We start from the raw sequence: 26,842 nt of genomic DNA, 5'->3' as shown, positions 1-26,842 counted from the left end.
AGTCACCAGTGAAATAAAAAATAAAATCCCCTGATTTCACGCTTACAGGTATGGGGAGGAAATAGGGAAGAAGACGATCTTTGCAACATAGGCTATTTTGTAAATAAGGATAAGTATGGGGTTCCATGGGAGATCATAACAGGGGCATCTAACCCAGGCATGGGAGGGCCAGAGATGGTTCCTTCTGTGAAGAAAACTCATAGGCAAGTAGGTGCTGGGTAGGTGGATGGAAGCAGCAAGGAGCATGAAAGGGCCACCTCAGAGTAAACCATGCTAGAGTCCAGACACGAGAGAACATGGCCAGGCCAGTTCTTCCATTTGGACCCTTAAGAGTTGGCAAATGAGGCTAAAAATGTAAGCAGGGCCTAGATTGTAATGCACACTGGACTGCAAAGCTAGGGCCGTATCTGAGCAATATGGGGATTTAGACGGATTTTAAGCAAGAGAGTGATACGATCAAATATGCATTTTAGAAAGACTGCCGTGATTGCAATGTGAAGAGTGGTCTAGAAGGGGCTGGAATTTGAGGCAGGGTAACCAGGGGTAGATATAACTTAATGTTTTAATGAGAGAAGAAACAGATCTCATGATGAACCTGTTATGTAGGGAACAGCTATGTTTCTTTGTTACAATACATTGTTATTTGGGGAAATGGGAGGAGAGGATCAATAATAATCGTACTAAAGGAGAAATATAAAACCAACTCATTTCATTTTCAAAAGAATTTCTAGGTCGACTGATTCGTAACTCTCTCTGGGATCTCACATCTGTCAGCCTCGAAATCACTGCAGTTTTTCATCTTAGGAGCCATTAGTGAAAAACAAAAATTCGAACATGCAGTGTTTCATAATTCTTCTTCACCAGTTCTTAGTCAAACATCATCCTCAATTTATATCATTCACACTTAAACATGAATGATCTAGCAGGTCATGTAACTGAAGCTAGCATGGACAAATAAACAACCAAGAGTTAACGGAGGAAAGGAAAACTCAGGTTTCAGCAAATTAACGATGCCAGGAGAAAAAGCATTCGGTCATGATTGAATGGAGTTTTGGTGGCCTTCCCTTATAATTGGGGTTTTGAAGCTCCCACAAACCACACTTCTACGTCCATAATTTCTGAGGTAATGTAGCTAAAACCCCTTCATTTCACCTAAGTGGCCCAGGCAATTGCAAGTATAATTTATTTTTTGCTCAAATTACCTCAAAGCTGTGCCTCAAAGCACTTTGAAAACAAAATTATCCTTTGTCCCACCTTCTTCAGTTTATTCTAGAATGACTCACTTTCCTCATGTTGATTCTGGGCTACAGTAGTTATACAAGAAATATGTGAATGCATCCTTATAAAATTTCCAAAGAATTCAATGTTAAAAAACTGGTCAGATTTTTTTTAAAAGCCTCTTTAATCATTTTCTGCACCATCACTCCATTCCAGTTCCTTCCTCTCCCCGCCTGAGGAAACACTATGATGGTGGGTATTTACCCAAGTGTTTTCCTTTGCATGCAAGTACACACACACACACATATATTCAGTTATTTGTTTATTTATTTTTAGATATAAAGTGTATGAGACAATATAGAGCCGTGATTAAGAGGCCAGGCTTGGAGACAGATTTGTTACTCGTTAATGGTGTGCCCATGGAAACTTACTGTTCTTCAGTTTCCTCATATATAAAATTGGGATGATAACGTTACATACCTCACCAGGTATGTAGGAAGAGTCACTATTTTGATAAATTTAAAGCACTTAGAACAGTACCTGATAGTAAACACTCAATGAATGTTAGTCATTATTTTAAGTTTTTAAAATACACTAATATTTTCATATATACTTATTTTTCTATGACTTGCTTTCTCAGAACTATGTCTTGGATATCTTGTCTTCTCAGTACATACTTACGTTTTTTAATCTGCTGTATAGTATTCCACGGTATGTGGGTACCAGAGTTCATTCAACCATTCCCCTGTTGATGGACATTTAGCATGTTACCCAATTGTTTTTTTGTTTTGTTTTGTTTCATTTTGTTATTGTGAACACTGCTTCAATGAAAATCTTTACGTATATGAATGACTATTTTTCTAGGGTGAATACTGATAGGTGGCAAACCAGGTTAGGAGCACATGGGCACACTTTATTTTAATAGATGCTGCCAAATTGACCTCCAGCTTCTATTGCCAATTGTATGAGAATAAAAATTTCCACCAAATCCTTGGCAATAGTTACCAATTTTTAAAAATAAGTGAACAATGTTTATTCCATTCTGGATTTAATCTGCATCTCTCTAACTAATATTAAAGTTGAACATCGTTTACCTGAGAACTTTATGAGAGGGAACTAGTCATACAAAATCCTGGCAGGAATGAACCAGGCATGTATAATACAAAAAAGAACTCCAGTGTAATTTGGGGTTTGAATGAGAGGGAGAGTCTTAGAAGGTGGAGTTGGAGAGGCCAGCTGGGAGCGGAGAGTAAAGGTCCTTACAGGCCATTGTAAGGTGTTTACACTTAATTTTGAGCAAGAAAATAACATATTAGAGAATAAGTGCTATTTGGAATGGACTTTGAATGATGAGTGGAGCTTTCCTAAGACAGGAGAAGGAGGAAGAACCATCTAGTCTGAGGGAATAAAACTGAGAGATTACAGAAACACGAAAATATGTGGTAAAATCAAAAGCATGGTGCTCATATGTTGAAGCTGAACATAAGGAAATAGAGTTGGACCTGCCTGTGTGATGGAAGTGCTTTGCATGACACAGGATACTTTTATTTTCATTTCTAGAAAATGGGGAAATATTCATGGGGTAAGGGGACCCTCATTTATTGGGTGCGTTCTGTGGGCCAGGTGTAGCACTTGGCACTTTACATGGGTAGTTCATTAAATTTTAAATGACATCTTTAAAGGAAATGTCATTCACATTGTTTTGCATGTTGGGAACTGGGCCTCAGGAAATGAAATAACTTTCCCTACAGTATACAGCTGGCAATCTTTGGGCCTATCCTTCAAAGCCAGCACTCACCAGATTGGGTGGGTACTATGCACTGTGCTGGGTCCTGCCTGGGAAGAAACAATCAATGTAGCTCAGTAGCCCCTGCCTTCAAGGACAGGGTCTACCAGAACTGTGTTCTTTCTGCCTTTCACTAGATTGTCAGCAAGGACACAGGAAGACCAAGTGACTCAGGCTAGAATCTGGAGAAGAATTTAGACAAGAGAGAAACTAGAGGATATTTTATAATGGTAAGAAATAAGAGGGAGGAGAGGATGAGATGAGTTGGTAAATGGGGAATAAATATCAACCAGTATCCGTGGTTAATTGGATGTGGGTTGAGGGGAGAGTTAACCATATCCCCTGGATGCCTGGTTTGGGTGGCTGCATGGCTAGTGATAGCAGGAGCCAGAGGGGAGGGGTGAAAAGAATCTTTGGGGATTAGAGCCAGTTAGAACATTTAAAATAAGTACAGTTTTATTTTGTTGAATTACCTGAAAAATCTTAGTGTAAGTCACTGGTGACAAATTCACAGAATATTCTGTGGTGTGCTTTTTTTTTTTTTTTGGCGTTCTGCGGGCCTCTCACTGTTGTGGCCTCTCCCATTGTGGAGCACAGGCTCCGGACGCGCAGGCTCAGCAGCCATGGCTCACGGGCCCAGCCGCTCCGCGGCATGTGGGATCCTCCCGGACTGGGGCACGAACCCACGTCCCCTGCATCGGCAGGCGGACTCTCAACCACTGCACCACCAGGGAAGCCCCTGTGGTGTGCTTTTAATTGGAAAAGACATTTATATGTAGAGCCAGTGAGATATTTGACAGTAAAACCTGAAATATCCCTTAAATTTTCACTCCTTCTCCTACAAGAAGGCATCTGTAATCTTGAGTCTCTGTAATTAAATTAAGCATTATAGCTATTATTACTGTACATTATTCATGGTACAAAGCAACATAAAAGTCCCTGCTGCTTTACACTGTACAGGAAACACATTTGACAGCTCTGGACTCGACAACTTCTGCCTAGATTTGTTGTGTTTCTCCTTTATGCTTTATATAATTGGTAGGGCTTCTAGGATTCTAAGACAGGTTAAATAATAAAGGGTACCCTTTGAAGGGTTTGGGTGAATAATTTCAGAGACCTGTTATTGTCTCCATTGATACCCCTTAGAAAACAACGGTCTCTCTGAGATCACTAGAGTAAGATACTGAAGGAAAAAAGAAAACTATTCTGGTTGACAGAATCCTGATGCCATTGCAGCATAATACAAGCTGACATCTAGGGAGAGGAGATGGGATGATGTATGCCATGCTTAGTGAAAGGGAGATTTCCCATAAACTCCCTATAGGCTAAGCCTTTTTCTAGGTTGCAAAGTCTTTCAAAGAACCTTCCAGTGTTGGTCCTGTCTGCATCACATCATAACCCACCTGCCATAAAAGTCAGTGGAGACTATCTGAAGGATGGGGTTTGGTATTTGTCCTCGGGGATCCAACCAGTGTCCAGGTATGCAGGCCTGGTTCATCAGTTTAAAAGCCTCACCTGAATCTGGATACTCCTCCTAAACTAGCTTTGCCATTTAAGCCAGGCTCCATCATCCTTGGGATTCTACAGTACCAGAAGGAGATAATGCTCCGTGGTACTAGACCTGTCTTTAGGGTGTTGGCAGGGTTTCAGAGTGAGCAAAAATGACTCCCCTGCCCTCGAACCTATTCTTCCAAACCTTTCTCTTAACTCAGATCCCTCCTTCCCTTCCCTTTCCTCTCCTCATGCTGCCCTTTGGTGTTCAACAGACCCATCCTTCTTTGATAAAATTGCTCCCCCCTATGTCCACTGAAAATTCAAATTCCACAAGGGCTACTGCAAAAACAAACATTTACTGAAGATATATCATGTACCAAGCACTACTATGCATTCTTCAATCTTTACATTTTCCTGCGTCTTAGTCAGTGACCAACTGTCTAGGTTTGCCCAGGACTGAGGTATTTTCTGGGACTTTCAGTCCTAAAACCAGGACAGTGTCCATCGGAGACCTGAGACACAAAGAGGTGAGGTCATTCTCTAAAGGTCACACTCTTCGACAGTGATTTGTTATGACTCAAACCGGGATCCTCCTAATCCGAATCCCTGGCCTTTCTGCCCCGTCACACTGGCTGTACTCAGGGTTGGTCTGACGATTTGATTAGGAACCACACTAGATTTTAGTGACTGAGATGTATTTGCATGTTTAAGTGGAGCTGTAATGGTAGCACGTATGGGTATGAGGGAGGGGATTCTTGGTGGGTATGTTATCATCACCTCCACAACCCCCCTCTCAGGTCAAACCAGACCTGGAAGCAAATATCAAGAGTCGGCAATTTTGATATTCCTGCTTCTGGACGTTTGCGAGAGGCTCTGCTCCTGGGGGGGGTTATTGTCACAGAGTGTCACGGCTTGGGAGAGTGTGGGTGGGCAGAGCACGTATTTTGGAAGCACAGATCAGCGTGAATCCTGATGGGAAGTGTACCCTGGAACTCGGCTTCCCGGGTGAAACCTACCCCTCAAAAATTAACAGACCGATTTCAAGATCTCATTTTCTAGGAATATTTTTCCACACAGCTTTGTTCTGGTTCCAGATGTCTAGTGTTCACATTTGTACTCTTGAAGATGGCTGTATGTGTGTGTATGCGTATACGTGTGTGCATGTGTGTGCATGTGTATATATGTTTATTGAGTGTATATGTATAGGTATACATGTATGTGTGTGCATGTGTGTGTTGTATTTATCCCAACAACCATCAGGACTTCTTTTGCCTCCTGTCGGTGCCAGAACATTGAGGGTTAAGCAGAGTTACTATAAAGCATTACAACTGACATGTAGTAGCTGTATTTGTTTCCAGTTTTAGGCTCCGGATCTGAAAAGGTGGGCTCAGATCAACCATCTGTTAGATCTGTGATTTCTGGTGCTGATTTTTTTCTTAAAGCTTTTGCTTGCTTTAAATTTTCTGCCCCTGGGCCGACTGCTAGTGCTCTGCATTCTCTACTTCCATGGTTCAAAAAATTTTATATGTATAACTACTCTCACAGGATAAACATGTGTGTAATTACATACACTTTTTTCCCCCATTAACCTCTTTGCTCTCTTGTCGTGTTTGGCTATTTGATGGTTTTCCCCTCTCAAGTTTGCTCACATTATGCATGCTCCTATCAAGAGAATTTCCTGCACGCTCTTCCTTTCCCTAACAAAGTCTGGCACCGTGGAGGGACTGAGAGAGCAGTTTTTCATGAATAAATGATGATCATTTGTAATTAGCATATCAACTGTATGTATGGAAATGATGCTTCTAAATTACTTGACTGTGATTAGAAGCAGTTGATTTACCTAAGTAGTTTCAAACCTTCCAACAAACTCCATACATAATTAATTTAGTAAATACATTTTCTTTGGCTTCCTAGATAATATAAAAGAAACTTCTACCTATTCCAAAGGCAAATTATATTTTGTTGTTGCTGTTATTGTCCTTAAGCACCTGAAGCCCTACAGTGACATGATCACCCAGGAAACAGTTCAACAAACAGCTCACATTTTTTGGACCCTTTTAAAGTGTCAGGTGCTCTTCCAAGTGCCTTGTGTATATTATCAATAAATGTAATGCCCATAATGATTCTATAAAGTAAACACTCTATGATACCCTTTTTACAGATGAGAAAATTGAGGCGTGGGGATGCTAAGCAGCTTGTCGGAGCTCACAAAGCTGCTAAGTTAAGAAGCTCAAATTCAAACTTGGGCAGTACTGGCTCCTTAGCAGCCGCATAGCACAGGGAGATCAGCTCGGTGCTTTGTGACCACCTAGAGGGGTGGGATAGGGAAGGTGGGAGGGAGACGCAAGAGGGAGGAGATATGGGGATATACGTATATGTACAGCTGATTCACTCTGTTATAAAGCAGAAACTAACACACCACTGTAAAGCAATTATACTCCAATAAAGATGTTAAAAATATATATATATAAATGTGTGTGTGTGTGTGTATGGCTTATTCATTGACTAAGTATTTATTGAGCACACAATAGATGCTGGGCACAGAGATAAATAAGACTCATCTTGCCCTCGGACAGTCTAGTGACAGCAGAATGGTTGAAAACTAATAAATTACAGTGCACTGAAATAGATATTAGCATTTAGGCAGGAACAAAGTACTATGGGAGAGAATTAGCATATTTTTTCCAGAGGATAAATGTACTACTTTTTATACTTGCCACTTTTCTTCAGGAAAAGAGAATACATTTAGAACAGGATATTAACATATTTGAGAAAAGGAAAGGATCAAAGAGTCATAAAGGTTTTTTTCTGAATATATCCTATAACCTGTGTGGAGATAGTTCATTTTTTTTTTTAAACATCTTTATTGGAGTATAATTGCTTTACAACGGTGTGTTAGTTTCTGCTTTATAACAAAGTGAGTCAGCTATACATATACATATATCCCCATATCTCTTCCCTCTTGCGTCTCCCTCCCACCCTCCCTATCCCACCCCTCTAGGGGGTCACAAACCACTGAGCAGATCTCCCTGTGCTATGTGGCTGCTTCCCACTAGCTATCTATTTTACATTTGGTAGTGTATATATGTCCATGCCACACTGTCACTTTGTCCCAGCTTACCCTTCCCCACGTCCTCAAGTCCATTCTCTACGTCTTCATTCCTTCCTGTCCTGCCCCTAGGTTCTTCATAACCTTTTTTTTTTTTTTAGATTCCATATATATGTGTTAGCATACGGTATTTGTTTTTCTCTTTCTGCCTTACTTCACTCTGTATGACAGACTCTAGGTCCATCCACCTCACTGCAAATAACTCAATTTTGTTTGATAGTCCATTCTGAATTAAACATCCAGTCCATATGGTTTTTTTTTAATGACCAAAAATGCTGACTACAGAGCTACACCAAGGCAAAATCGTAAGATTTCCCTCACCTATCCAGCCCTCTTTCCTGGAGTGACATAGTAAAGACACTCCTAAGATGGCATTTACTGTTTGAGGTGGTTATAGTCTAGGGCACTATGTCTAAACACTAATCTGCACATCAGTGGCTGGCTGGCTGTATCAGAGTTTTATAATGTCACAAGTTCCTAGCTCGTATTGCTGTGGACCCTGATATGGCAAGTCTGGGATACAGCCTAGGTCTCTATATTTTAAAAGTGTTTAAGTTGATTTCTGTGTACATCCAGGTTCAAAAACAACTGGTCTGAAAATACCCATGAATAGGAGAACCACTGATATGCTATTTACTTTCTCTTTATTATCTTATTTAAGGCTATGGATTAGTAGGTAAGAGCCTAGTCTCTGGAAACAGATCTCAGTTAAGTTCCATCTGACTAGCTGGGGACTTGGGACAAATTTCTTAAGCTCTCCATTACCTCTCCATTACAAAGCAGCTAACAGCGCCTTGCACTCAATAAGTGCTCAATGAATGTTAGAGTATACACACACACCCCACACACACACCCACATTTATTATGTATAGACACACACACTCTTAAAATAATATCAAAACACCTTCATGGACTAAAAGCAAAACTATCATAAGAACAAAATGAACAGTCACAATTACCTTCGTGGGAAAGGAGTAGGTCTGTCTTTGGCTATATTGGGCCTTTTCAAAGTTGAGAATAATAACCCACTAATAGTGAGCATAGAGTCTTATTCTGCTTCTTCACTGGCCAACTCATACACTTTAGAGCTAGGAGTTGACACATCCTTGTCATTAGTTTCTATCCTTTCACATCATGTAAAAACCGACCCACCATTATCTAAATTAGTTAATCTAAAAAAGCAGAATGAGGCTGTTGAAAGAGCAGTCATTAAGAATAATGAGTTCTAATCCAGCACTGCAACTAACATATTGATAAAATGGACCAAGTCACAGCCACTCTTGGTCTTTACTTCCTTATGTATTAAGGTACAAGGAGATAAACGAGGTTGCTTCTAAGGGCCTTTGCAGGTATGATATTCTGAGTTTGTGAGCTACTTAATTGTACTAACATATCATAACTCAATATCCTTGATTTCATTTTATTTCCTGATAACATTATTTGGTTCTTAATCCAAAAGAATGACTGATGCATTTAGGAGCCTATGCATAAACCTGGCTCTAGATACTCCTACAGTAACTGAGAGGTATAGCCAACTCTCGGTTATCCAACAAAGTGTTTAAGCAGCTTATCAGCAAGCTGGGTCAGGATTATGTCCATGTAATCCTCACAGAGAAAGAACCACATGCACATGAAGACCTGGGCATGGGCCATTGGGCAACTGATTGTGCACAGATATTGAGATCCCTTTCCAGGGCAGGCATCTCTTCTGTCTGAGGTCTAGCCAAGGTAAAAATTTAACAACTGGTTTTTCTATAACAGGGGGGAGAGCACATATTGTGAGCAAATTCATGTATGCAGTGTAATCCAAAGTTCTCTCTTATTAGAGGGGATTCTTAATCAACCAAGATACTGAGTGTACCAAGAAATAGCAGCCATTTTGATAACTCATATTGTGTGGGGGGAAAAAAAAAACTACTGAAAAATCAGAATGCAACAATGTTTAAAAGTTGGTTCATTTATCAGCCACTGACTTGCCAAATTTGCATCAAAGTAACTAACTTTAAAATTTCCCACAGCTTACTACTACTACATGAGATTACTAATGAAACAAGTATGCGTCTGGTTATTTACTGAGATCATTTTTCCCAGCTTCCTGAATGAAAATATATTCCTTTATAAACATTTTAGAAGATCCAGGTCTTACGGTTTTTCTTCAGTTTAGTATTTTATTAGTTTGTATTTATGCATTTGGAAATGGTAATATTAATAAAACCACTTGAACTCTGCTTTTCATTTGGATTTCTCTCTGTGTTTTTTAAAAATTTAGCAGCGGAAAGAAATATTTTCAGGATGGGAATGTCCATTCTTCCTGTGCATTTTAATTTACTTTGGTAAAGGCTCGTGGCAGGACTAGGCACTACTATGGAGTAGGTAATATTTCTCTTTAGGGGCTTTTCTTTTTTCAGACCACTTCTCTTTGGTCTAAGTTTCCTGGATACCTAGTATACCCCCATGCCTTCCCCACCACCCCTCACCTCCTTAATGACATCCAACTTTTACCAGATGTCTGTTGGAAAGCCTTGTTAAATTAACCCATGCTAATGACTTCCTCAAATTGCAATAGGTACAATAAACTCTTAAAGCAATAGGTACAATAAACTCTTAAAACTACAGAATTTCTTTTAGAAAGTATAGAAAGCTCTTATGGAAAGTATAAAGTTCAGGGTTTTTTAATAGAGGAGGGAATTTCACTTTGAAATTGGAAGTTTTCCTTGGTCTCCTCAAATCACATAAGGGCCACGTTTTCATCCTATGTGAAAAGCTGGTGTTAACAGGTTTTCAGTGACTACTCAAACTGAGCTAATTGTTATAAAGGACAATTCCTGAATCAGGAGGGTGTGTGTGTGTGTGTGTGTGTGTATACACATATCTATATCTGTAATAGAAATCTTAACTGTTTACAAATAAACTATTATATTTCAAAACATGTTTTAAATATTTAGCTTGAAATGAGGCATAGTTTCATTAAGAGTGAGAGAGACTAAGTCAAAAGTAGGAATAAATGATAAACTTTCAGGGCTAAGGGAATACCTGCTGACAGGTGTTTGTTCCTCAGCGTGTATACCCTAACTGATCAGATAGCTTTTTCTATGCATGGAACAGGAAAGGTTGTCTGCTTTTTTGTTCTTACTTTAAAAGGGAGAGAAAGGAGAGAAAGCTGCCTTATTCTTATTAAAAAGTTATACTGAAGGACTAAAAGCACTCCAGAGATAAATTATAGCTTAAGACAAACATATGCCCCCCAAAGTATTTATAAAGTAGGCAAAGCCAGTGGAAAAAGAGAGCCACCCAGAATAATCCTCAAGATTTTTCTGAAAACAATTTTAAAAACAAAGTTATTGAGTGTTTGAAATGATAGTCTTATAAACATGCTTATATTTCTTCAAATCTCTGAGTTACCTCTTAGTTTCTCTTATACTGCTTAATCATGTGATTTGTATTATTTTTAACACAGCATTTTTAGTAGTAGAAATGAAGAAGTGTGACACTGCCCAGATCCCATGTGGGTTCTGTGCCCTGGTGGGAAAGACAGACTGAAAAGGTAGAGTCAGACTAGGAGACCCGTTAACTCTGCCGAGCCCGAAAGAATCTGAGTCACCGTCTAAACCAAAGATAGAGCACTGAGGCAAAAATCTGGATTCAAAGACCATGGAGTCTGCTTTTTTTTTTTTTTTTTTTGCGGTACGCGGGCCTCTCACTGCTGTGGCCTTTCCCGTTGCGGAGCACAGGCTCCGGACGCGCAGGCTCAGCGGCCATGGCTCACGGGCCCAGCCGCTCCGCGGCACGTGAGATCCTCCCGGACTGGGGCACAAACCCGCGTCCCCTGCATCGGCAGGCGGACTCTCAACCACTGCGCCACCAGGGAAGCCCCCGTGAGATCTGCCTTTTATCAGTTGCTAACTGTATTGCGGAGAGCAGCGCTGGGGGTGAGAGAGGTAATCCTGCCAGTTCTGCAGGGCTGAGTATGGCACACCAGCCGTGTTTCTCAGCCATTCTCTATGGTGAGAGCCTGATGGTCCCACGTATTAGTCCCACAGCCCTCCTGTGGCAACTCTAAATAGTAGGCAGAGCGCCTAAACTGGGATAATGGGCCTCCAAAGGTCCGGCCTAGAATTTCCAACCCTATTAAATGAAAGCAAATAGAACAAAAGCCAAAAAGAAGTCTGGAGACTAATCATCTGGCCTAGAAAATGGGTGAACCATTGTTATTAAAACATATAAACATGTAAGTTTTAATATTAGAAAAGAAACTAGAGAAGGGTATGAACAAGCAAATCAGCCAGTTTTCCTTTTAAAGGAGAATTCCATACATTAATTGTTAATACATTAACAATTCACCTTGGGGCAAATTACAAAGAAATTACAAGCACACTGAAAACAGAGTTTGTGTTATACAAAGTTGTCAAAGTTTTCCCCTGTCCGTGTTCTTCCAGAGAACTTAGTAGAACATGACTGGTAAAATAAATGCTTAATAAACATCTGTTGAGTGTCCAAGTCAATGACTGAGTGAATAATTAAAGGAATAAATTAATCAGTGAACAAGCCTATTTTCCTAGGCTTCCGCCACAGATAAAAATTCACTCGACTCAACAGCTATTTATAACCCCTTGCTCTCTATTTAACCCAGACTCGGCAAAGGAGTGGTTATATAAGTTGCCTCCAGGGCTCTCCACAGTCATTTCTTAAACCCTTAGTATCTGCCTGGTTTTCAGACAAATGACTGAAGGCCACCAATGGCTATCTCATTGCTAAGTTCAAAGCGTTTTTTTTCTGCAGTCCACATCCACCTCGCTGAAGCAAATGACAGAATGGAACACAACTCTTAAGTCTCCAAATCTGTACAATAGTCGTAATTAGGAACCTCAAGATATAATTTGTGTGCTTGAAATGCAAATTGTTTTTTGTAACTCAAGATAATATTCATTTTAGCCCCCCTTCTCCTTGGCTTGTGAAAATGTAATCTCAACCAATTTTGGGTGGCCTTCTCTGCCACTTCAGTGCCACTCTTCAGTATTCTGGCAGTGTTTAAGCCTATCTTGCTCTCTATCTGTCACATCACACACGTTTCTCCCCCGAGCTTTACCCAGGAAGCAAGTCAAGAAGACCTTTGCACTTGGATCCTATAAAATCGGAGTTATGTCATCTACCCTGGGGGTCAGCTGAAAGGGAAGGACTGCCTCCTTTCTCAGGGTTCTATTATGTCTGATTACAACTTTTCTTCTCTTTTACTACTCCCTAATCCCAACCTGGAGAAACCTTAAAAGGGTTGGGAAGTGTATATATGTCCATGCCACTCTCTTACTTTGTCACAGTTTACCCTTCCCCCTCCCCATATCCTCAAGTCCATTCTCTAGTAGGTCTGTGTCTTTATTCCTGTCTTACCCCTAGGTACTTCATGACATTTTTTTCCCTTAAATTCCATACATATGTGTTAGCATTCGGTATTTGTCTTTCTCTTTCTGACTTACTTCACTCTGTATGATGGACTCTAGGTCCATCCAGCTCATTACAAATAGCTCAATTTTGTTTCTTTTTATGGCTGGGTAATATTCCATTGTATATATGTGCCACATCTTTATCCATTCATCCAATGATGGACACTTAGGTTGTTGCTTTGTGACCACCTAGAGGGGTGGGATAGGGAGGGTGGGAGGGAGGGAGATGCAAGAGGGAAGAGATATGGGAACATATGTATATGTATAACTGATTCACTTTGTTATAAAGCAGAAACTAACACACCATTGTAAAGCAATTATACTCCAATAAAGATGTTAAATAAATAAATCTCACATATACACATACACACACACAGGGAGCCTCTTTGAGTTTACTTATAGTAAACATAGTTTCCCCAACTATTGTCTGTGCCATGACGTTCAAAGAGTATTTCTGAAACTCAAAAGCCAAGAATTGATTTATTTTTTGTTTTCTGTCACATCACATCTATCTTATAGGTATGTGTGTATATCTGATTTTATCCTTAGTAAATTTTCCTGAAAGTAAAAATCTTCATTTATAAAGGGTTTATCCAGTGCATAACGATAGTGCCCTCCAGAAAAACTGTACCAGTTTGTGTTATATTAACAGTATATGAGTACCTTTTCCCTACGTCCTTTTCAGTACACCATATTTAAAAATACATCTTTACCATTTTTAAATTAAAAATTTTTTCATCTATATTTCTTTAATTATTAGGGATCTTGGACATTTTTTCATAGGTTTATTGGGCATTTTAAAAATTATTATTTGTCCATGAGTTCTCTCGCCTATTTTGCTTAGATCTTTACTGACTTGTAAGAGCTTTTCATTTGAAGAATATTAACAAATTGACTGTCGTGTATTGAAAATATTTTTTATAGTTTGTTATTTGACCTTTCATGGTGTGTGAGACATAGAAACTTACAATCTTTAAATCTGATTTTTGTGGGGGGTTTTCTTGGTATTTTTACTTAAGAATTCCTTTTGCATTGCAAGATGATGAACACTGACCTGTGCTTTATTTTAGTTGTTTCAGCATCATTATTTAACAATCCTTTTCCCCTTTGGTCCAAATTTCACATTTATCATACAATCAAGATTTATATATGATGGATCTACTTCTAGACTCTGTTTCGTTCTACTGTTCCTTACTACACCAATAAGACACTGCTTTAAGCATTGTAGATTCTTTTTTTTTTTTAATTATTTTATTTATTTTTGGCTGTGTTGGGTCTTCGTTTCTGTGTAAGGGCTTTCTCTAGTTGGGGCAAGCGGGGGCCACTCTTCATCGCGGTGCGCGGGCCTCTCACTATCGCGGCCTCTTGTTGGGAGCACAAGCTCCAGACGCAGGCTCAGTAGCTGTGGCTCACGGGCCTAGTTGCTCTGCGGCATGTGGGATCTTCCCACACCAGGGCTCGAACCCGTGTCCCCTGCACTGGCAGGCAGATTCTCAACCACTGTGCCACCAGGGAAGCCCTAGATTCTTAATAAATGTTAATATCAGATAGGCAAAGTCCCCATTCGTTACTCTTTTTAAATTTTTTCCAAAGTGTCCAGACTAGTGCATTTACTCTTTCAGGTCAAATTTAGAAATTCCATTCTAAATGTTAGTGTTATCGTTTAGTTCTTCACTGTTTCTCACCCTCCTAACTTGAACCTCCATTCAACCCATCCTGTACCCTAGTGCAGCCTAACCTGCCCACGATTCAGCTACAAATGTAATAAATAATAACAATGGCAATACATCTCATTTGCCATATCTTCTTGAAATTTCAGAGTAGGATTGTACTATGACACTAATTTCACATTTGGCTCTCGAGAAAAGAACATGGAAACTCTCCCCTTTAAGAAATGTCACTGTCTTTTCAGAGTGTGGAAGGAGAACACCATGAGAAAGCTGTGGAACTACTCAAGGCTGCTAAGGACAGCGTCAAGCTGGTGGTCCGATACACCCCGAAAGTCTTGGAAGAAATGGAGGCTCGCTTTGAAAAGCTACGGACAGCCCGGCGTCGGCAGCAGCAACAATTGCTAATTCAACAACAGCAACAGCAGCGGCAGCAACAAACACAGCAAAACCACATGTCATAGGTAAGAGGTGCCTTCTTCTATACAAGGAAAGTCCCTTACATGTTTTTTTTTTTAATATAGTTTCTTAGACAGCTGGAACATAATTACTAGATTTAATAATCCAAACAAAATCAAACAAATTAAAAAAATGACCTCAGAAAATGTAAACAAGACAGTTGCTTACTTTATGTCTCATTCAGCCATATTCCCTGCAAATGTAAGGTATTTTTGAAAAATGATATTCTTTAGGAGGCCAGGCACACACTATATGATGCCTTTATACAAATTACAAAAATGCAGCCTCTGTGCAAACCCAGATCCTCAGGCACATGGCTATATGACAAGAGTGTGGGCTAGATTCCAGCCCCCCTCACCTCCTTGGCCAGTTGCCTTTGCACAGTGTACAAACTAAACTGAAACAGTTTACTAGAAAACTGCTCCACTGAAAAGAATGAAATAGAGACCTGGCAGTGTTTATGCTCTGAGAGATTTTGAAATTCTCTCTGGGTGCTCAGTTAAAATGTGTCTAAGGTACACCTGCCTTTTTCTAAATTCCACTTTGTGACAAAGAATGCTAAATCAGGTTTTTGCTACATGTTTTTAAGAAAATTCAAGAAAAAATGTTAAGAGTGAGAACCACCATCTCTGAAGTGCCTGTTATGTGCTAGGCTCTCACATGTCATTCCTTATCCTCAAAAACCCCTTCACAGTAAGTATCACTAAAACACCATTTTTTAGATGAATGATACAAAGCTGCAATAGCTTCAGTGGATTCCCCACAACCACACTTACAAGGATTATTGTAATAGAATATTTTCCCTTCTTATTTTGCCAAGTATTTCATGTACCAACGTCAGAAATTCTGGAGTTACATAAATTTTCCTTGCTATCCTTTGGAAGAGACAGTTCATATTGTTATATACCTCTACACTATGATGTCTGCAAATGTGTATTTGAAATGAGGTTCAAATGTTCTTGGGAAGATGACAATGGGTAGTGGTGGTTTTAACTCATTCAATATCAGATTACTATTTGCACACACTGAATTCGAGAAGAGATTTTCAACTTTTTTGCGCCACTCATGAAAAGAAGCTGCATGGGGAAGTAAAAAGAGTATGGGATTTATTCACAGAGAGTTCTGGGGATTCAACTATCTTTCTTTTATAGCCTGCTAGTTTTGTTATATATATATCACAGTTTGGTGTCTTTATCTAAAATTACATTCCATTCTAAAAACTACATTTATTTAACAATAAATATTTATTTGTTACCGTGATGGGCCAGGCACTGTTCAATGGGCTATAGAAACAGCAGGAGCAGAGCAAAATCCTTGCTGTCATGGTGTTTACATTCTGGTTGGAGGAGATAGTTAATTTACAGGTAGATAAAAAATATCCTATTGAGACCAGTACTTTGTAGAGTTAAAATCGTGTGCTTTGATAGAGACTGGCTAGGTGATGACCTTCTGTGAGGTGATCAGGGAAGACCCCTCAGAGGAGGTAACATTTAAGCTGAGGTTGAATGACAGTGTGAAGCCAGGAAATGAGCATAAGAAGAGGAGGAAATAGCCAGTACAGTAGCTCTGAGGCAGATGTAAGCCTGTTTGACGTTTGAGGAATAGAAAGAAAGCTGAGGTAGTTAGGCAATAAAGAGTGAGAAGGACGGTTAGCTAGATGGGGGCCAGGTTATAGAGAGCTTTTTAAACTGCTTAGGGAAGTTAGATGTTATTGCAGTGGAAACCACTGAAGGTTTTTAAGCAAAAGAGTGACATGATTTATGTGTTAAAAAAGATCACTCTGGCTGCTATGGGGAGAATAGATTAGTGCAGGGTAAGAGTAAAAACAGACCAATTAGGAGACTATTATATAGGAGTCCAGGCAAGAGATATGGTGGTTTGGGCTGGGATGACGCAATGATTTGGATGCATACAGACAAGTCATTTTGTCCATATCCTCCTTCTCTCTAATCCGTTTCAAACATAAAGGTACTTCACATTTGTACTTTCAGAATCCTTGCAAAGGTCTTCTTGCTAATAATAACAATCCAGTATTCTTCAGTCAAACACTGACACTCTTTTCCTGAACACATTTTTTCTTCCATTCTCAATAATACAGACTTGTACCAATTCTCCTAAATTGTTTTACCACACTGGCCCATAGTAAAATTGTTTTAAAATGTTTTAAAAGAAGTATGTTGTCATTCCGACTTCTGAGGTCTTACTAAAAGCTTCCAGTATTTATGCTCATTCAGTCATCTTTGGAAGTATACAACTTGGCTATAAATACTGCTGGGCCATATACTCAATTCCATTTCTCTGTTCCATCAGTCTTCATTAAATCACTTGAGAATTTCCCACTGTCTCATTATCGAAGAGTAACATTTTTAATAAAAGGCATTTAAAACCATGTTTATTTGTTGCACAGGATACGGTAAAGCTCTGTTTAAGTAAACATAAAATTTATATCTATGCCTGCCAAGACAGCACTTGTAGTGCACAGGATCATGGACCCTTGAGATGAAACTGTAGTGACCATTTCAAGTACAAGCAAAGTACAACTCTGTCATGTCATCCATGGATTTTATGGTGGATTCAGTCAAAGAGACCTACATTAGTTCTTGTTCAACTTTTAATTAATTAGATTTTTTAAGGATTAAATGGGATTTGTTACACTTGCTAACTCATACTGTGGTTGCTTTTGAGAAGAGATCTGAAACTATTTACTTTGAACAGATCTCTGATTTTTTTTTTTTTTAAGTTTGACAAGTCAAGCAAAGACCAGGTAAAGCAAAAATACTTGTCAGATATTGTCTTACTGTTTATCGCATGAAATGTAACTTCTGTTCTATAAATTAGAAATAATATTTTGTCTGAGATGGTAGACGTTATTAAGTAACTAGCAATGGTCAGTGGTACATACAGATGGAAAATAGGTTGAATGCAAGTAGTGTGTGGAAAACGTGTCTTATGCCTACTTTTAATTTTAAACTTCTCCTGAAGCGAATCTCAGTTGTCTTTTTCCCTAACTTCCATCTTTGTTAATCAGGAAGAATACACTACATTTCTTAAATGCAGTAAATATGATCACTACATAATTACATTACAGAAACCTAAGCAGATAATATGAATATAGGTTTCTTTTTAATACTGTACCCACTTTTTGTGAGAAAGTGTCACATTTATTCAGCTTTAAGCATTTTTTTCTCTTTTTTTACTGAAGTGTAGTTGACTTTATTAAGTTTTAGGCATACAGCATAGTGATTTGACATTTATATGCATTATAAATTGATCATCACGATAAGTCTAGTTACTACCTGCCACCATACAATGTTATTACAGTATTATTGGCTATATTCCCTATGCTATACATTGTCCCATGATTTATTTATAACTGGAAGCTTGTACCTCTTAATCCCCTTCACCTATTTTGTCCCCCACCCCGTAAGCATCTCATTTATTTTATTTTGTTTTATTTATTTTTACTTTTGGCTGCATTGGGTCTTCGTTGCTGCCTGTGGGCTTTCTCTAGTTGCGGCGAGCAGGGGCTACTCTTCATTGCGGTGCACGGGCTTCTCATTGCGGTGGCTTCTCTTGTTGCGGAGCACGGGGTCTAGGCGCGCGGGCTTTAGTAGTTGTGGCACACGGGCTCAGGAGTTGTGGCTTGCGGGCTCTAGAGTGCAGGCTCAGTAGTTGTGGCACACGGGCTTAGTTGCTCTGCTGCATGTGGGATCCTCCCGGACCAGGGCTCGAACCCATGTCCCCTGCATTGACAGGTGGATTCTCAACCACTGCACCACCAGGGAAGCCCATCTCATTTTTTTTTTTTTTTTGTGGTACGCGGGCCTCTCACTGTTGTGGCCTCTCCCGTTGAGGAGCACAGGCTCCGGATGCGCAGGCTCAGCGGCCATGGCTCATGGGCCCAGCCACTCCGCGGCATGTGGGATCTTCCCAGACCGGGGCACGAACCTGTGTCCCCTGCATCGGCAGGCGGACTCTCAACCACTGCGCCACCAGGGAAGCCTGTCTCTTTCTTTTAACAGCTGTGCTGCTCTACCTCTTTCTTCAATGGCACCTGCCCTTTCATATCCCATCCCGCCTCATAGACACATTCACATGAGCTTTCCAGGAGTTCAGTCTCACACTGCTTAGAGTTGGCGCTAACCCTCACCACTGACCTCTAAAACAGTGCCCTGTGCTTCAGAGTATTTCGCCATTACAGCTCTGTTAGTTTCCTGTTGCTGCCTAAAAATTACAAAACACATTTAATGTCTTAAAAGAATACAAATTAATTTTCTTGTAATAATGTAGGACAGAAGCCCAAGACAGTCTCATTGGGCTTTCAGAGGCTCTAGGGGAAGATTCATTTCCTTGCCTTTTCCACCTTCTAGGGGATGCCTGCATTCCTTGCCTCCTGGTTCCATTCCTCACCCTCCAAACCACCAGTGATGGTCGAGTCCTCACATTGCGTCCCTCTGACCTCTGCTTCTGTCATCACATCCCCTTCCCTGAGTCTTTCTTCTCTCACCGTCTTCCACTTCTAATTACATTGGACCCACCTGGACAATTCAGGATACTCTCCCTATTTTAACATCAGCTGTTTAGCAAGCTTACTTCCATCTACAACTTTAATTTCCCTTACCATGGAATCTAACATATTCACAGGTTCTGGGGATTAGAACGTGGACATATTTCAGCGGCCATTATTCTGCCTACCACAGTGGCTCATTGAAAAATTAGCAAAGCAATTTGATCAACAAAAATTCAACTAATGTGAAAATGAGGCTTTTATTTTTTAAAAAATGAATCATTAATCTGTTCAATTGTAAATCATGGGAATGAGGGAAATAATGAGAACATTTGGTGCAGGTGGTTCTTCCCAGTGGGTATCTCAGTGATGCACAGTTTGGATGCCCCGTGCTCTCTCAGCTGCTGGCATATCCCTCAGGCCTACTCCCCCTCTGGTAGATGAAGAGACCCAAGACTCTTACTAAAATTCATCTGCTCTAAGTCCCATTCCCTTAGGACATGTAACTGTATGATAAGTTAATGGATTAAAAACTCAGTCACCTGGAAGCTAAGGGACTTGAAGGAAGTTTTTCAATGTGAGACTCATGAAAATGGTCTGTTATGGAGATTAAATAAGAAAAAATATGTAAAACTCTTTACAAAATATGGGCAGTTGGTGAGCACTCAATAGTAATAGTAGTGGCAGTAGTACAGCAGTGCGAATGCTAATGGCAGATGATTTTTTTACGCAGTATCTTGTTAGGTGACTCCTGAAGAAGTACAGTGGCCTCAGGCTTGACCTTCAGTTCCACGCTGTAGCCCAAGGTGCTTTTAGGCATTTCTCTAGAAGGCTTGGTGGCTGGAGAGCGCTGATGCAGAGTAGGCAGATGGCAAACCTACCCCCCCACGCACACTTTCACATGAACCAGAACAATTCGTTAAAAATTTTTTTTTGTATGTGGTGCTCTGCATTCATTGAAATAGAAATATCTGCAGCTTTAAAAACAAAGATTGAAAACCACTGTTCTTTCTGCAAGAAATGACTCCATAATGGTAGAAAAGTGACAGGTCTGGGGGAAGGTTTGGGGAGGCTGCTCCCCCAAATGTGACCACGTGGGGCATCTGCTTACTCTGTTCTACTCTGTGTCAGGCTGGCTGACCTCATAGGAGAAGAGACAGGCCTACTATCTGCTTTACAGAAGGGATATTGGTGCTTCCAGCCTATCAGAGAGAGGCTTTGCTTGCATGTATCTCAGCAGGAGCAACACTAATCACCCTAAAAGTCATAATATATAAAAGTTATCTCTTCTTTGCCTTCGTGAAGAAAAATAGAGTCATCTGGAATTGGGAGGAAGAAATGTTTTACATTTGAAATGTTTCCAAACTGATTTTTTAAACTTTAATCTTAGGGAATAACTGTGTCTTTTCCATCCTCATTTGATAATTACTTCCTTTGCAGACATCAGTTTTTTCACATGTGGAAGGCTGTGCATGAATGATAGCGCCCAAAATAATCCTTGCTGTTCTCACATAGCACATGCTTCTTTGATATTTTTAGCATATTGTAGTTGAATACTAATCACTGATTTCTCTTCACTCTTTCCCCCCCCTTTCAGGTCCTTGAAGCTACTTGATCAAACACCCAATAGTCACAAGTTTGAAACCGTGCTTCAGAATCCCAGCACATAGTAAAGGAAAAGACAACACTGATAATTATACCTGTCAAGAAACTGTGAACACGTGGTGTATAAATTCTTTACAAAGGCAACTCCACACCTTCTTTCTCTGGGGCTAAACCCCCGCTGCTCACGTGCTCTTTACACACACAGACCTTCCATTCACTGCAGTGGGAATTCTCAGTGTGTAAAGGGAGAGGTTTTCCAGTCTGCAGACTGAAACAGAATAAGAAGAATAAAGTCCATGACTTTCAGATAAATCACCAGGGCCAGGGTTAAGTGAATCTTGGGTCTATAGCTTTTCCAGAGAATAACAAATCCCTCATTAGGCTATAGTTCAAACTGCATCAGTTCAAGGTCGTCGCCACTTAAAAGAAACCTACACATTGCCCCTCACCCAGACCTGTTCCACCTCTGTATTGCTGAGTTGTCTGAATTAGAATTCCAGTTAATTGCAAATTCAACCTCTGTTCCCCTCTTGAAAATGGCAAGTTATTATACTATATTTATACTCAATTCAGGTTCTAGAAGCATTTGGCTTTTTATTTTCTGTTTCCATGAATTTTATTATGCATTAATAGAGTGGGCAATTTCAACTCAACTTTTAGTTAGTTAAAAGCAAGGATAGAGAACTCTAGTACTGTTTTTTGTTTTTTTTTTAATTTAAGTCTTGCTTGTATCTATTCTTATTAATTCTAACAGAATATAATGTCTTTTATTCCACAAAATATATATTATCAGAGTGTATTTGTCACAAACTTAGGTCTTTTCTTACCAAGTGTTATGAATCTGGTAAGAGAATACTAGCAAAGGACCCGGCTTCATGAACTGATCCTCGTATGATATTTATATATAACCCTGCTCTCAATATTTTTTGTTAATTTTATATTTTTGATTGATAAACTGGAGAAATTTAAACTCTTTTTACCTACACGGATGTGCTGTCATAGAAGTCTGTTTGATATTTCAAAGCTTAGGGCTTTACAAAACTAAATTATGGATGTGCATATATATATATATATATATATATACACACACAAATATATGTCATACAAAATCTAGATCATTTTTCCCAAGTATAAACTGGATATGTTTGGCAATATAAGATCAAAAGTATTATTCCTCTTAAAATTAGGCATATGGAAACCAGAAATATTAATATTGTGAATGAAAAGATATTGCTGCTTCTAGGGTAAAAATATACCTACTTCATTACACATATTCATGTACGTAAATAGTGAGATATCTTTCAGAAAGTATCATTTACTATAAAATGATCTGTTAAAATCATCTATACTGATCATAACTTTTAACTTATGGTGAATCTAGGCACATAAGTCTGATTTTACTTTATGGAATTAGCAGGAAGCAATAATTATTTGGGCACTTAAATACCTTAGCCACACAAATGTACCTGAAGAAAGAATAAATGTCAAGTTGAAACATTCTAGAGAGATCATTAAAACTTGAGGCAAATATTTGAATATTCCGTTTTCTCAAATGAAGAAACTGATTCCCCAAGAGACAATAAATTTCACATTTCAGATAGTCCCTCAAATTAGAAATTTATGAAGCTCAGTTTAGGAACTGTTTTCTTGAAAATAAAACCAATTGGAACTACCCCACATGTTTCATTTTGCCCTGTCGGGTGGTGTTATTGTCAATACCAAGTTCTGCCTACTCTTCATAGCCCATCACTCAACAGAGGACAAACAGTAAGGAAACCAGGAGGTGCACCTATTTCAGCAATGTCCTGCCGTGGTAACAGATTCCCATTCTTGAACACGTATCACTTTTTACTAGAGAGAACTGGGGTGGGGGTGGAGCAAGGGTGAGGACCCTGAATGTTATGTAAAATAGGGTTACAAAAGAGGTAAGCATGACTAAGGGAATGAATGAAGAATACAGGACTATTATTCAGTTTGAAAGAGGTAGTTCCCATTTTTATAAGAAAAATTTAATAAAACATATATTTTAGTTATCATTTAACAGAAAAATATTCAAGCTATTCAGGCTATACCACAGACTGTCATAAAGGGAAATCATTGCACCCTTGTGATGAGGAAATGGTCATTTCAACACATCTCAGTACACTGTATAAATTTGGAGCTTAAGGTATGTTTTCGTTTAGCTGTAAGTGGTTGGTTACTATTAAGTTATCATATGTTTTCATGTCAATATAAATATTGTCATGGTGTTACAGAAGCAACTGTCAAATGGGCAGACAGCTTACATTTGTGTTTTCTGGAAACCTTTGTATTTTATGCTTCATTTGCATAATGTTTTGTGCTAATAAATGTATGCCAAGTCGTTTGTCCAAGTGAAGGGGCAATCCATCACACCTAAGGCATCTAAGGACAGATTACATGTCACACTAGTCCTGTTTACAAATGACCAGTCAGATGGCCAGTTTTCTTCAGTAAAATCTAGTTGTTGAAATGTAAGCTTTCCCCTAAAGTTTTCGTCAAAAGTAGCTGCTTTCGTCAAAAGTAGCCAGTAGACTTAGAGAGGCTGCTTGTGGTTGTCTAAAGGTTCACTGAAGCCAGAGGGAAAAGGAAGAAAGTTACCACAACTTGTATTAATGCCTTTTATTATTACTGATCATATTAGAGCCACTGACAAGTCCAAAATCATATTAAAATAAAGACATATCATGTTGCTCTTACATGAAGCTTTATAGTAAACAAATGAGATATTAAAAGTTGGGGAAAAATCTGTTGTGACTATTCATCAGTGATCCTGCTGAATTTTAATTCTTTCCCTTGACCTAATTGGTGGCCAGATTTTTCTAAACTCGATCCTGCTGAATTTTATTTCTTTCCCTTGACCTAATTGGTGGCCAGATTTTTCTAAACTCTTTCCTGCTGTGATTTTGAAGGCAAAATACACAGCATAGTTCAGTAAAAGAATCCTTAAACCTTTTCACTGAGGCATTTACATTTTGATTCTGTTGCCATTTGAAATAGAACCTCCACAGGGAGATAATGAGCTTAAATTACAATTGACTTTGGAAAGAATAACAGATTTTGTGCTTCCTCAATCATGTAATCAATAGGGAATTCTCTAGTTATGTGAACTACCACTATCTTTTAAGACAATGCTAAGATCTTAATACAAAATCTGTCATTCAGGAGCTTTTTAAGAATTCAAGGCTGTCTCTGAAGAACTTGGCTGGAGATGGATTATACCAATTTACAAATGCAGTTTTCAACCATGACAAATCAAACTGATCTGATCTCAGTTCATTGTACTCAACTGTGCCCATAGGACTCTGAGACGTTGGAATACTTTGTCTACATTATTTTTAACATCTATAGGTATTTGTGGATGTGTGAATAATGCTTGAGTTTCTCATCTTTTGGCTAGTTTGTGTTTATCACACAGACACAGCCTGTTAGTAAGACCAGCTTTAACAGCATCATGAAGTAGAAATCAATGCTCTGAAGATTCAGGGAGGCCAACGTAAGGCAAAATCTCCTGCAACATGGGGTAGTCCTACCCATCTCATCCCTCTCTAGATCATAAAATCCCTGAGAAAGGGCTATAACCGCCTTGTGGACTGCTGTATCCCTAGCATCTGGGATAATGCCAGCACAGTAGAGGCGCTCAATTAATATTTGTTGAATGAATGGACAACTAAATAAATGAATGAAATTAGACAAAAAAATAAATTTTGCCTTCTGATAATTTGAAAAATTTCACCAATTTATATTATCCTGATTGGCATTATAATTTCTGAATTACATAATTAGAATTGACTCTTTATAAATACTTTTTAGATATATGAATTTGGAATCAATTACTTCAAAGGCTTCAAGGGTTTGAGAACAGTTAGATAGGAATGTTTGGGGATTCAGAGTTTTTACAATGAATAAAACTCAACCTTTCTAGCTATTTATGAAAGGTCCCTGAGTTGTATGACAAGGAGGATCCAAACATGGAACTCCATTTATAAATTTTGTAAAATATTTTCATTTTTAAAAAAGAAGAAAATTCATATCATCAAGCATATTATTAATATGTCCTTCAATATATATTAACCACTTTTCTCTAAGGCTTTCATTGTAATTGGAGACACCATCTCTAAATCTTTTCCTGCTTTCAAAAGATCACTTCTTTCTTATTTGACTCTTAGAATGTACCTGAGCTAAAGATTAATCACATAGCAATTAAGACTTTTCCATGTGTTTATTCATCTAACAAATATTTATTGTATACCTAGCATATGCTACGTTTTGGAAATACAATGGCAAACAAGACAGATGCGGCACCCCCATGGAGTTTGCTGTGAGGGGCTCCTCAACACTTGCTCTAGCAATAACTAGGGTTACTGTCTAATGGATCCTTCTTCACAGCTAATAGAAGAAATGAAATCCCTTACCCCATGGAAATCATGAAAGACTCTGCACATATTTATGTGAACTTGCTTTTCTAAACACACCACTCAAAAATGCTGCTCAGTGTACCCAAACATCATAGTTATACCCCAGTGAGGTAGGTAATAATTTATTCATAACTAACACTTATTTAGCTCTTACTACTATGCTCAGTACATTCATAGACTATATCATTGAATCCCTTCAACAACTCTATTTAGTAGGTTCCATTTTATAGACAAGAAAACTGAAGCACAGATATGTGACCTGTCCAAGGTCACACAGTTAGCAGATGGAACTGGGATTTGAACCCACACAGTATAACACAAAAGCTCATGTGTCTAAGCGTTATCTGTGGCTTGGGGGACACCATTACATTAAAATAAATGTCAGTAACATAAATGGGTCACTGTATATAAAAGTTCTTTGAAATTGTAAAGTAGTATATAAAAAGATATTAGTAAAGTATTATGATCAACAAACCACATCAGTGGCAGAAACAGAGTGAGAACGCAATCTTAAGTTGCAGCTTACTCTCATGAAGAACACTTCAAGCCAGGGAAATGGATAAAAGTACAGATCCAGAAAATTTCTGACATGTGATAACTATTGCAATGACTTTTGAGAATTACTTATTGTTAGCCACTGTGTCTATTTGGTGCTACAAAAAAAAAAAAAAAACAAACTGAAAGAACAAAATCCCTTGCTGTAAGGGCTTATGATAAATATACAATGGGGAGATGAATCGAGGATATTCCACATTTATGGGGAAAGATTGGGCCATAGTACTATTTTCTCACCATTGCATGTGATGTTGTCTTTCTAATTGTTTTCATTATTTTTCTGAAAGAGCTGCAAAATTGTGCAGTGGTTCAACCTGACCAAAGTGGTAATATGCTGCTGGGAAGTAAAAGTATTAGATACCAGACTGGAATTATTGTCTTCATTCTCAAATTTAAGTTCTTTTAAAGCATGAATATAGAGGGACTTTTAGATGCTGAAGGCACCTGAATATTTGGATTTATTAAGTAAAATGAATTAAGTTCCTTGTGTTTCTCCATTCCAGATCATACAGTGAGGTCATGCTATTGAGGGGTTAGGTTCTAAAACCAATATGAAAGGCAAAAATTG

At 38.9% G+C, this 26,842-nt stretch overlaps 1 protein-coding gene across 5 annotated transcripts in view; it reads left to right on the top strand.

The window, feature by feature from the left end:
- Positions 1-26,842, top strand: part of LIN7A (lin-7 homolog A, crumbs cell polarity complex component) — a 399,161-nt gene that overhangs the window by 215,484 nt on the left and 156,835 nt on the right. For 3 of the 5 annotated variants that reach the window (XM_060025316.1, XM_060025318.1, XM_060025319.1), the window contains 2 exons: positions 14,958-15,176; positions 21,276-26,632. In XM_060025316.1, coding sequence (XP_059881299.1) covers positions 14,958-15,176 — 219 coding nt within the window. In that variant the 3' untranslated portion in view covers positions 21,276-26,632. Of the gene's footprint in view, positions 1-14,957; positions 15,177-21,275; positions 26,633-26,842 lie in introns of those variants that run through there. The other 2 variants (XM_060025314.1, XM_060025315.1) reach the window with 2 other exon arrangements.

Source organism: Delphinus delphis, chromosome 11 (assembly GCF_949987515.2).
Source record: "Delphinus delphis chromosome 11, mDelDel1.2, whole genome shotgun sequence".
Taxonomy (NCBI): Eukaryota; Metazoa; Chordata; class Mammalia; order Artiodactyla; family Delphinidae; genus Delphinus; species Delphinus delphis.
Note: the sequence above shows the minus strand (reverse complement) of the source record. Positions and strands in the feature narration are given on the sequence as shown.